The sequence below is a fragment of the Mya arenaria genome, chromosome 8 (assembly GCF_026914265.1).
Source record: "Mya arenaria isolate MELC-2E11 chromosome 8, ASM2691426v1".
NCBI classification, from domain to species: domain Eukaryota; kingdom Metazoa; phylum Mollusca; class Bivalvia; order Myida; family Myidae; genus Mya; species Mya arenaria.
In genome coordinates, this window is record NC_069129.1 from 13,254,527 (window position 1) to 13,267,317 (window position 12,791).

The 12,791-nt window shown below is 34.9% G+C and overlaps 1 protein-coding gene across 2 annotated transcripts in view; it reads left to right on the top strand.

Moving 5' to 3' along the window:
- Positions 1-12,791, top strand: part of LOC128243142 (maestro heat-like repeat-containing protein family member 1) — a 32,152-nt gene that overhangs the window by 7,359 nt on the left and 12,002 nt on the right. For both annotated transcript variants that reach the window (XM_052960705.1, XM_052960706.1), the window contains exons 15-26: positions 595-635; positions 1,017-1,158; positions 1,532-1,695; positions 2,206-2,325; positions 2,834-2,956; positions 3,328-3,480; positions 3,789-3,991; positions 4,776-4,888; positions 10,285-10,409; positions 10,779-10,883; positions 11,328-11,460; positions 12,006-12,118. In XM_052960705.1, the coding sequence (XP_052816665.1) occupies positions 595-635; positions 1,017-1,158; positions 1,532-1,695; positions 2,206-2,325; positions 2,834-2,956; positions 3,328-3,480; positions 3,789-3,991; positions 4,776-4,888; positions 10,285-10,409; positions 10,779-10,883; positions 11,328-11,460; positions 12,006-12,118 (1,535 nt within the window). The remainder of the gene's footprint in view (positions 1-594; positions 636-1,016; positions 1,159-1,531; positions 1,696-2,205; positions 2,326-2,833; positions 2,957-3,327; positions 3,481-3,788; positions 3,992-4,775; positions 4,889-10,284; positions 10,410-10,778; positions 10,884-11,327; positions 11,461-12,005; positions 12,119-12,791) is intronic.

Here is a 12,791-nt window from a genome sequence, read left to right on the forward strand (position 1 = left end):
GTACTTCCGTCATCCAATAAAAATTAATATTACATCACACGATTTCCATGCGTGTTTACTCATCGAGAAATCATGTTTATTACACGTCGGCGACTGTTTTGATCAGAATTGACACAATTAATGACACAATTAGTAAGATACGTGTAGTTGTGTACATGTGTAGACTGATATGTGGTGTGTTTTGTTTATGCCTTGTATCAACATTTAACTAATTATGTATTTTTGTATAAATTTGAAGTATTAAAGTTGAAGTTATTTTATCTATACAAATGTATTTGTATTCAACTTTCTTCGATAATATTGATACAGATGTTACTGATTTTGGTGTGAGGTGGTGGTTAAGATACATACTCCATCTCTGAATATAGCTGGCGGAAATGTCAAACCTGGATTAAGTGGCCACCTGTCTTAAGCAGCCACTTTGATCATTTCCCACGTGTGGCCACTTAATACAGGTTTGACTGTATTAGCATTTTTGATGATCTAAGAAATATGAGACAATCTTTACCTACTTCCTGCAATATTAACTGTAAGCATTTTTACAAAGATATCTTTCAAATTGAAAGAAGTATAAAATTAATTTTATTATTTCAGCAAACCTGCCCAAACCATCCGATGTCATTGCCAGGCTAATGGTAATATACATTGTCGTAGAATTGTAGATTTGCTTATCGAAAAAGGGGAAATCTATACCATATATTTTGGCTTGAACAATTTAATGACATTCATACATATTACGTGACAAATCCTAAATAATTACTCTTCTTAAAGAATTGTTGCCCTTAAGAGTAAGATTGTCTTGTTAGCACAGTGGTTAGATGTCCTGGGTTGGAGACCCCAATTTTGCTTACCAATGTGCCAAAGAGAGTGATTATATAATGTTGTAATATCTTGTTTCACAATCTTTGAAAATAACTTTAAACTAAACAAATGAGTGGTAAAAAAAAAAAGCATTGGAATCTGTATGCGATGCTCGTGGATAAAAAAAATTGTTTATACCCATCATTTGCATGTAGGTATTGGCTGGTCGTCCTCTGAACGGGCGTGAGCGAGGTGTGCACGTTCTGAACCTGATGAAGGGGCTGTCCCCAAACCTGCACGAGGGGCTAGTGGAACTCTGGGACACCGTCATTCCCAAACTTGTGCAGTACCTGGAAGGTAGATTGCAGAAATAATGATACTTTGTGGTTTTCAATGGTTTATTTAGAAAGCTAAGCTTGTTTGCTTGTTAAAAACATGCACTGTACATGATAAAAGGCAATGATGTCAGTTTTTTCGCAATGGCATCATATTTGATTTACCAAACAGATGTCGTCAGTTGAATTTTATGATTGGTAAATTAAGGATTAATAAACTTTTGAGTTACTAGTATATATCTAAATGCACCGGCAATGAAAACTCACATGGAATACTTTTTCATCTATATTTATTACCTTTCCCAAAGTACATTTTGAGTTGTGTCCAATATGTACCCATAAGCAAAATGATGAAAATGATAGAAGTTTAAAATCTCTATCGTGTGACATTTCAGACCCAGAGAAGACTGAGAGCTGGTCCCAAAAGAGTTGGGAGGACCTTCTGTTAAAGATGTTGTCAAAGTCCCTTGATGTCATCGACCACGAGGAGTGGATTGCTGATCTTGGGGAAAAGTTGGGGGCACAGATTCCTATGTACGCACGATACCCGGAGGAAAAGGTGAGAACATTTGCTTTATCAATAGTAATAGAGAAAAATCTAGAATAATCAATATATTTACACTTCTATTGCATTCCTTGGGCCTAGATGAACACATATCCTTCCAACTGATGCCATATTCCTATGAATGCAATTATTCTGATAGTACACGAATGACGCTTGTAGTCGCATGTTGTGGGATTATCATTAAGACAATTTGCAAAAAAATTAGTGTAAATATAAATAATAAGTTATTTATAATAGCAGTTCATCTATGTTTTAAACACATGTTTTCATACACAGAGGATTTCAAAAATTAAACATTCAATTTTTATACAGAACGTATTTAGGGTTGGTAATAGACTCATCAGTTACCTAGAAAAGTAGTTGAGATAGGGTAAGAAGAATGCTAAACATTTCCGTTATTTGTAAAAAAGAAAGTTGACTGAAATTTAAGAAGCATTTGATAATGATAATTTTTTGTAAGCTATTTGTCTGGGTTATAATGTCAGGTTACAAAATGCTTTCCAGAACTTCCTGTTCAAGTGTGTGGGTATTGTGATGAGGAAGTCGACAAAGAAGGACTTTGTGACGAAGATGCTGGATACCGTCTTCAGCTCTGTCAAACACACTGACCAGACAGAGAGGGAGGTCAGCATTGTACTTTGTTCAATTGTTCCGGAGTGGAGTTTAGTTATTTATAAACAAACAAACATAGTGAACATTTTTATCTTTTTTTCAAGCAATGTTTTGAATTCCTTTTCCTTTGTTTTCGCATATATTATGATTTTCATCATATACTTCTACATATGTTTATAGAACTTAATGTGTTGTAGCAAATAAAAAAATGATAGTTTACAAAAAAAAAATGATAGTTTACAAATTTAGTACTGATTTTCACTGAAATGGTAAAACAAGAATTAAAGCCATCTACAGTACATGTTGAAATCATAGTTACCGTACCTCTACTTGTACTACCCTTTATGTCATAAATGACTCTGCCATCATGAAATAACATCATTATTATCATAGTTCTGATATATCGTAACTAGTGTAACAGTTCTTGATGTTACATCAATATTTTTGATGTTAACATAATTTTACAACCGTATTCACCACTTATGTACTATCCTCTATATATGCATCACCCATGTTTCAGGGTTGTGCTGTTTGTCTTGGTTTCTGCGCCACGTCTCATCTCGACTCTGTACTCTCCAAGCTCGAGACTGTCACTAAGACAGACATGGCCCAGAAGAAAGGAGGAGTTTTCAGCTTCATGAAGGTTGGTTTAACAATAGGGTAGTTCTGTTTTACTTTATGGAAAAAAAGTATAAAGGTATTGGTGAATTGATCAAATAAAAAAGATTTCAAGTATTTCAACATACCTTGATTCGTCATGTTGGGATCTTCAGCATGCAAAAATCATGTCAAAGACTTTATAACGTTAAAAGAACAAAGAACATTATTATCAGGAATGGAAATGCAAAGGACATTATTATCAGGAGAGGCAATATAACTGCAAAGGACATTATTAAAAGGAGAGGCAATCTATTATGGGTAAAATTCATTGAGTTTGTTTTTCACCTTCTTCATTTTAATGTTATCATCAACTCTTGTGATGTAATATAAAACTTATATATATGTCACTTACAGTCAGAGAAATCCGAGGTGGACATTGAGCGTATCAAGGCTACGTTGATGCTGTGTTATGGTTACGTTGCACTATTTTCTCCACCCACGTTAATCATCTCTCGTATGGAGGCTACAATCCTGAGGTCGCTGACCCCTCACTTTGCCAATGTCAGGGCAAGTATAATAAAAATTCCTGTTTTACAAATCTGTTTATCTTTGAAACTACAGGTATTATCATTGCCATTGTATTCTGGCCATTGTTGTGGCCACTTGAATAATAAGAATAACATATAAGGAATTTGGCTGAAAATGAGCATATATGTAATGCATCTCAACTGACAGAGTTCAATATTTGTGGAGTTATGCCCCTTTTAAATTGAGGAAAATTTACAAGTATTTGCATACAGTTTTTTCAAGATTGTACACTATTTTGCCTTGATCTTTTTAGTGACCATTAATATTTCTTTCCCTATCATACACAGGACTCAAGTGTTAAGCAGAACCTTATCCGTGCAGTGGACCAGATTGGTCAGGCGCTCCACCCAGGCCACCTCGGTCAGACGTACAACTTCACAAACCGTGGGGAGTTTCTAACGCATCTCCAAAACTACATGAGTGCGGAGAGCACTCAACATATTGGTAGCGAGACACGCGCACTGGCTCTCCGGGCGTGTACAACACTTATGTATCCTTTCTTGGAATTTTAATTTCAAACTGGATACTAGAATGTTTTCTGCGTGACACCATTTGATTGTTATAGGAAATGTATAAGTCTCCTGATCAATATATTGTGGTAGTCTTTCTCAAAACTTAAGAATTAAGTTTTTTGAAGGTCAATTAGTATTCTTATAAATGAGCATATGACAAAAATATGATCTCGAGTTTCACTTAAATGCAATGTGAGTGTGAGAAGTAGATTTAAAATTTAAATTTGTAAATCTTGATGTCAGAGTCTAGAGTTTGTATTAAAATATATCTAATTACAACCACAAATGAAAGATTTGAAAAATGGTTATTTTATGATACCCTCTTTGTTAAGATAGCCCCTTCATTTTTAGCAGAATTATTCCTCAAAGCTTTTGTCTTTAATTTGTTAATACATGAATATATCGGTGAGCAAAAATTTTAGACCAAAATCAGGATTGAGACATTTTAATTAGGGATGCAAACAAATGGTAAGATTGATGTTTGAATAGTCATTATTTTTTCATCGAATATTTAATTACCAAAAGGAATATTTTAGAAATTGTAGTAATCTGTTTCTATTCGCTAATGCAACTTCTTTAATATTTCATGTTGAGTGTTGAATATATTCAATGTTCTTGGAATATTTGTTTGCTTCCCTAATTATAATACCTAGAATCACTGTCAGTATTCTCAAAACATTGCCACATCTCAATTAGATATACAGCAGATTTTAATTTTGCAAATACCTTTCACTATCTTATGTTACCTTAACAAAGCTGCAGTAAACTAGACCCAATCCTGTCAGATGCTGACTTGTTCGACCTAATAAAGACATCAACAGACTGTGTCTTCCCGCTCCCAGCCGACGGTGGGGCTCCTGTTAAGAAAGGAAAAGGTACTTGTTACACTAATATACTGTTGTCTTGTTATACTGTTGTTTTGTTTTCTATTTCAGCTAGAGGCTTTATTGAGTCTGTTTTTTGAGTTAATACTTGGGTCTTTACTGAGAGGCCTAGAAGATATATCTTCGGTAGGACTTGAACCAACGCTTTCTTAGTGAGAGGCAGCCACTTAAACCACAAGACCAACCTAAATTAAATCATTAAATGTTATATGTTTGGTATAATATAACATACTTACATACATCCTCTTCTTAGAGGATATTCAATCCTTATAAAATTAATAATAAAATAAAATTAATAATAAAATATTATTGGCTTACATGTGTATGAGGCGGATATCTTGAAAAAGTGACATGGTAATGAATCAGGTATCTATAAAAGGTGATATGTTGGCCATGTATCGTATTGGGTATCTATGGTAGGTGATATGTTGGCCATGTATTGGGTATCTATGATAGGTGATATGTTGGCCATGTATCGGGTATCTATAATAGGTGATATGTTGGCCATGTATCGGGTATTTATAATAGGTGATATGTTGACATTGTATTGGGTATCTATGATAGGTGATATGTTGGCCATGTATCGGGTATTTATAATAGGTGATATGTTGACATTGTATTGGGTATCTATAATAGGTGATATGTTGGCCATGTATCGGGTATTTATAATAGGTGATATGTTGACATTGTATTGGGTATCTATGATAGGTGATATGTTGGCCATGTATCGGGTATTTATAATAGGTGATATGTTGACATTGTATTGGGTATCTATAATAGGTGATATATTGGCCATGTATCGGGTATCTATAATAGGTGATATGTTGGCCATGTATCGGGTATCTATAATAGGTGATATGTTGACATTGTATTGGGTATCTATGATAGGTGATATATTGGCCATGTATCGGGTATCTATAATTGGTGATATGTTGACATTGTATTGGGTATCTATAATAGGTGATATGTTGGCCATGTATCGGGTATCTATAATAGGTGATATGTTGGCCATGTATCGGGTATCTATAATTGGTGATATGTTGACATTGTATTGGGTATCTATGATAGGTGATATATTGGCCATGTATCGGGTATTTATAATAGGTGATATGTTGGCATTGTATTGGGTATCTATGATAGGTGATATATTGGCCATGTATCGGGTATTTATAATAGGTGATATGTTGACATTGTATTGGGTATCTATGATAGGTGATATATTGGCCATGTATCGGGTATTTATAATAGGTGATATGTTGACATTGTATTGGGTATCTATAATAGGTGATATATTGGCCATGTATCGGGTATTTATAATAGGTGATATGTTGGCCATGTATCGGGTATCTATAATTGGTGATATGTTGACATTGTATTGGGTATCTATAATAGGTGATATGTTGGCCATGTATCGGGTATTTATAATAGGTGATATGTTGACATTGTATTGGGTATCTATGATAGGTGATATGTTGGCCATGTATCGGGTATTTATAATAGGTGATATGTTGACATTGTATTGGGTATCTATAATAGGTGATATATTGGCCATGTATCGGGTATCTATAATAGGTGATATGTTGGCCATGTATCGGGTATTTATAATAGGTGATATGTTGACATTGTATTGGGTATCTATGATAGGTGATATGTTGGCCATGTATCGGGTATCTATAATAGGTGATATGTTGGCATTGTATCGGGTATCTATAATAGGTGATATGTTGGCCATGTATCTGGTATCTATAATAGGTGATATGTTGGCCATGTATCGGGTATCTATAATAGGTGATATGTTGGCCATGTATCGGGTATCTATAATAGGTGATATGTTGACATTGTATTGGGTATCTATGATAGGTGATATATTGGCCATGTATCGGGTATCTATAATTGGTGATATGTTGACATTGTATTGGTTATCTATGATAGGTGATATATTGGCCATGTATCGGGTATCTATAATAGGTGATATGTTGACATTGTATTGGGTATCTATGATAGGTGATATATTGGCCATGTATCGGGTATCTATAATAGGTGATATGTTGACATTGTATTGGGTATCTATGATAGGTGATATATTGGCCATGTATCGGGTATCTATAATAGGTGATATGTTGGCATTGTATTGGGTATCTATGATAGGTGATATATTGGCCATGTATCGGGTATCTATAATTGGTGATATGTTGACATTGTATTGGGTATCTATGATAGGTGATATATTGGCGATGTATCGGGTATCTACAATTGGTGATATGTTGACATTGTATCGGGTATCTATAATAGGTGATATGTTGGCAATGTATCTGGTATCTATAATAGGTGATATGTTGGCATTGTATCGGGTATCTATGATAGGTGATATGTTGGCCATGTATCGGGTATCTATAATAGGTGATATGTTGGCCATGTATCGGGTATCTATAATAGGTGATATGTTGGCCATGTATCGGGTATTTATAATAGGTGATATGTTGACATTGTATTGGGTATCTATGATAGGTGATATGTTGGCCATGTATCGGGTATCTATAATAGGTGATATGTTGGCCATGTATCGGGTATCTATAATAGGTGATATGTTGGCCATGTATCGGGTATTTATAATAGGTGATATGTTGGCCATGTATCGGGTATCTATAATAGGTGATATGTTGGCCATGTATCGGGTATCTATAATAGGTGATATGTTGGCCATGTATCGGGTATCTATAATAGGTGATATGTTGGCCATGTATCGGGTATCTATAATAGGTGATATGTTGACATTGTATTGGGTATCTATGATAGGTGATATATTGGCCATGTATCGGGTATCTATAATAGGTGATATGTTGGCATTGTATTGGGTATCTATAATAGGTGATATGTTGGCCATGTATCTGGTATCTATAATAGGTGATATGTTGGCCATGTATCGGGTATCTATAATAGGTGATATGTTGGCCATGTATCGGGTATTTATAATAGGTGATATGTTGACATTGTATTGGGTATCTATGATAGGTGATATGTTGGCCATGTATCGGGTATTTATAATAGGTGATATGTTGACATTGTATTGGGTATCTATAATAGGTGATATGTCGGCGATGTATCGGGTATTTATAATAGGTGATATGTTGGCATTGTATCGGGTATCTATAATAGGTGATATGTTGGCATTGTATTGGGTATCTATGATAGGTGATATATTGGCCATGTATCGGGTATCTATAATTGGTGATATGTTGACATTGTATTGGGTATCTGTAATAGGTGATATGTTGGCCATGTATCGGGTATCTATAATAGGTGATATGTTGGCCATGTATCGGGTATCTATAATTGGTGATATGTTGACATTGTATTGGGTATCTATGATAGGTGATATATTGGCCATGTATCGGGTATTTATAATAGGTGATATGTTGGCATTGTATTGGGTATCTATGATAGGTGATATATTGGCCATGTATCGGGTATCTATAATAGGTGATATGTTGACATTGTATTGGGTATCTATGATAGGTGATATGTTGGCCATGTATCGGGTATTTATAATAGGTGATATGTTGACATTGTATTGGGTATCTATAATAGGTGATATATTGGCCATGTATCGGGTATTTATAATAGGTGATATGTTGGCCATGTATCGGGTATCTATAATTGGTGATATGTTGACATTGTATTGGGTATCTATAATAGGTGATATGTTGGCCATGTATCGGGTATTTATAATCGGTGATATGTTGACATTGTATTGGGTATCTATGATAGATGATATGTTGGCCATGTATCGGGTATTTATAATAGGTGATATGTTGACATTGTATTGGGTATCTATAATAGGTGATATGTTGGCCATGTATCGGGTATTTATAATAGGTGATATGTTGGCCATGTATCGGGTATTTATAATAGGTGATATGTTGACATTGTATTGGGTATCTATGATAGGTGATATATTGGCCATGTATCGGGTATCTATAATAGGTGATATGTTGACATTGTATTGGGTATCTATAATAGGTGATATGTTGGCCATGTATCGGGTATCTATAATAGGTGATATGTTGGCCATGTATCGGGTATCTATAATAGGTGATATGTTGGCCATGTATCGGGTATTTATAATAGGTGATATGTTGACATTGTATTGGGTATCTATGATAGGTGATATGTTGGCCATGTATCGGGTATCTATAATTGGTGATATGTTGACATTGTATTGGGTATCTATGATAGGTGATATATTGGCCATGTATCGGGTATCTATAATAGGTGATATGTTGACATTGTATTGGGTATCTATGATAGGTGATATATTGGCCATGTATCGGGTATCTATAATTGGTGATATGTTGACATTGTATTGGGTATCTATGATAGGTGATATATTGGCCATGTATCGGGTATCTATAATAGGTGATATGTTGGCATTGTATTGGGTATCTATGATAGGTGATATATTGGCCATGTATCGGGTATCTATAATTGGTGATATGTTGACATTGTATTGGGTATCTATAATAGGTGATATATTGGCGATGTATCGGGTATCTACAATTGGTGATATGTTGACATTGTATTGGGTATCTATAATAGGTGATATGTTGGCAATGTATCTGGTATCTATAATTGGTGATATGTTGGCCATGTATCGGGTATCTATAATAGGTGATATGTTGGCCATGTATCGGGTATTTATAATAGGTGATATGTTGGCATTGTATCAGGTATCTATGATAGGTGATATGTTGGCCATGTATCGGGTATCTATAATAGGTGATATGTTGGCCATGTATCGGGTATCTATAATAGGTGATATGTTGGCCATGTATCGGGTATCTATAATAGGTGATATGTTGACATTGTATCGGGTATCTATGATAGGTGATATGTTGGCCATGTATCGGGTATCTATAATAGGTGATATGTTGGCCATGTATCGGGTATCTATAATAGGTGATATGTTGGCCATGTATCGGGTATCTATGATAGGTGATATGTTGGCCATGTATCGGGTATCTATAATAGGTGATATGTTGGCCATGTATCGGGTATCTATAATAGGTGATATGTTGGCATTGTATCGGGTATCTATAATAGGTGATATGTTGGCCATGTATCGGGTATCTATAATAGGTGATATGTTGGCATTGTATCGGGTATCTATAATAGGTGATATGTTGGCGATGTATCGGGTATCTATAATAGGTGATATGTTGGCATTATATCGGGTATCTATAATAAGTGATATGTTGGCATTGTATCAGGTTATGTATGAAATGTGATATGTTTTTTATGTATTAGGCATCTTTACAAGTTGTACATTGGTGATACATTGGATACTTTAACAGGTGTGATTTTGGTAATGCATGTGATATCTTTAACAGGTGAGACATTGGATTCTGAGGAGGTTGAGGTTCTAACAGAGGCAACAATTGAGGCCCTTGATGATTTACTCACAGAAATACTGAGCAAGGATTGTACACCAGCCACCTTCAATAACATACTTAAGGTTCGTGGAGGGTATTAGTTCATATGGATTTTGATTTCTTTTGCTTCAGGCAGTAATGATGGCCCTTTCTACTTACAGAAGTACTGACCAAGGACTGTATACCTGCAACCTATATCAAATAGATAATGGTTAAATTTCAATTAATTTTAAAATATCTTGAATGTACAACTGTTCCTGGATCACATCAGTACCGTACACTCCATTTCCTGTTTATTGAGATCTTGCTTAGAATTAGTAACAGTTTGTAATACAGTAGATACTCACATTTAAGAGTTCTGAGGAAAGAGGTCCACACATTGAAGTGTTCTGAGAAACTTCTTTCCAATTTTGTGGTTTTTGCTCTGAACGTTGATTGTTTTGTTATTACAGCATCTGATTCCGTGGTACCTGTCCCTAAATGATCATGAGCGACGGAAAGCTTTAAAAACGACCCATGTTCTACTGCAGTACCTGCTAGAAAACGTTGAAATTAAGGTGTGTAAAGTGTGCCATAGAATAAGGTATTGTTTAAAACAACAAACAAGTGACAGTAAATGTATTATTTTTGAAAAATGTACAACATTCATCATTAAGGTTTTTCACAGAACAAAGTGTGATTGCAAATGTGAAATAGATTCTCCATTGTCTTATTTTCTTGTGTAACATTTTTAGTTAATGTGTTTTCAAAAAAAGAAAAGAAATATGTTATTGTCAAAGCTTTGGTGTCATCAGTGTTGAAGTTACTGTAGTGCAAAAACATTAACAATGGTCATAACTTAAAAAAAACATTGAAGTTTAAATGAAGCATAGCAAGGCCCATTATTTTGGTTTTACTAATTGTGCCCCTTTTCTCTGGAAATACCACAGTTCATTGTTGGTGTATACTCAACAAACCTCATGTGATATCTGAATTGTTTTATCAATGTGTTGTGATGATAGGCCCAGCCATTTGAGAACCAGCATGTGCTGTTAGCCCGACTGGTGCCGAGATGTTCTGATCCTTGCATTGAAGTGCGGCAGACCAGTATGGACTGTATTCAGGCAACACTTCTCCTTGCCCAGCGATGTTCTGGTAGGTGGACTGATAACATTCAATAAGAGATGTATTTTTTTCTGTGTATGGAGGCTCAAAGGACCAGTAAGGAATATTTATTGGCCACACTTCTACTTACCCAATGTATACATGCAATGGTCCTCCTTCCCCAACTTTGTTCTGGTACAGGGACTAAGTTAAGATAATATAAGTTTTATTATAAGTAGCCAAGAATTACAGCAAGGTTAGATACTGTATTTTTATTTATTTATAGCAATTTACAGTATCTGGAGTGTGTTTTCAATCAGGCCTTGGTGAAAAGCACACATATATCAGATAGCTGAGGAAATGCGAATGCCTCAAAATACTTCAATTTTCATGACATACTTTCCTACATTACATAATGTCCTACATTACAAAAACACAATTGCATTACTAAATAGCTAACTTACTAAAGTGGGTTTTCACTGCGTAATTTCAAGAATAAGATGCTGGAATCCATGCCCATTTTGCAGTAAATACCTGATAAGTAGTCTAAAATTTCATCAGGAAAAAACAATAATCAATTTTTGTTGCTCTGACAGGTCTTGGTGATGACCATAAAGATCAGATGGTGGAAGCATTGCCTACGCTGCGCTCAAGGCTCGAGAAGGGTGACGCTAATGTGCTATACAGTGTTGTCAATGACCTCTCTAAGGTATTTTGAAAATGTTTAATGTTTTCATAAAAGTTCCGCTAATAAAGTTTGAAAGGTGTATATTGGAGTCACAATATGGTTGGTCATCCTGTTGCAAAAAGTTTGTGCACTAAACTACCTCTTCAATTTCAGATGAATTGTTCTGAAACTTGATACACACTGAAAAGTTGACTGGTTTATCTCTTAAACTTAAATTTCAAACATATACAATATGGGAGTTTATTGAGCAAACTACCCCCAGCAATACTAGTCCTCTTATTCGCCTTGAAATGTACTAGTGTCTGAAACGTCTTTATGATGATGATGATGATGATGATGATGATGATGATGTTACCTGGTTGAATATATTGATAATATAGTTATTTTTTTCAGGCAGCATTTGGGAATAGTCATCACACATCTCATAGCTCTAGTTATTATCATAGATAAAACAGCTTTATTTATTAACTTTAGATGTATCGCCCCTCTTTAGCATATAATAACTTCATGGGGTCTTACCTGCTCACAGATCTCATGTTATTGACAATGTTTTTGTTTTTTTTGCAAGTTGAGTAATTTTATGTATATGATAGTAAAACGAATACCTAAGAACAAGAGTTACTGAACATTTAATTTCAATTCTTGGACCAATATTCTCTGGTTTTAATTGTTATCAAAAATGATTTCAAGCATT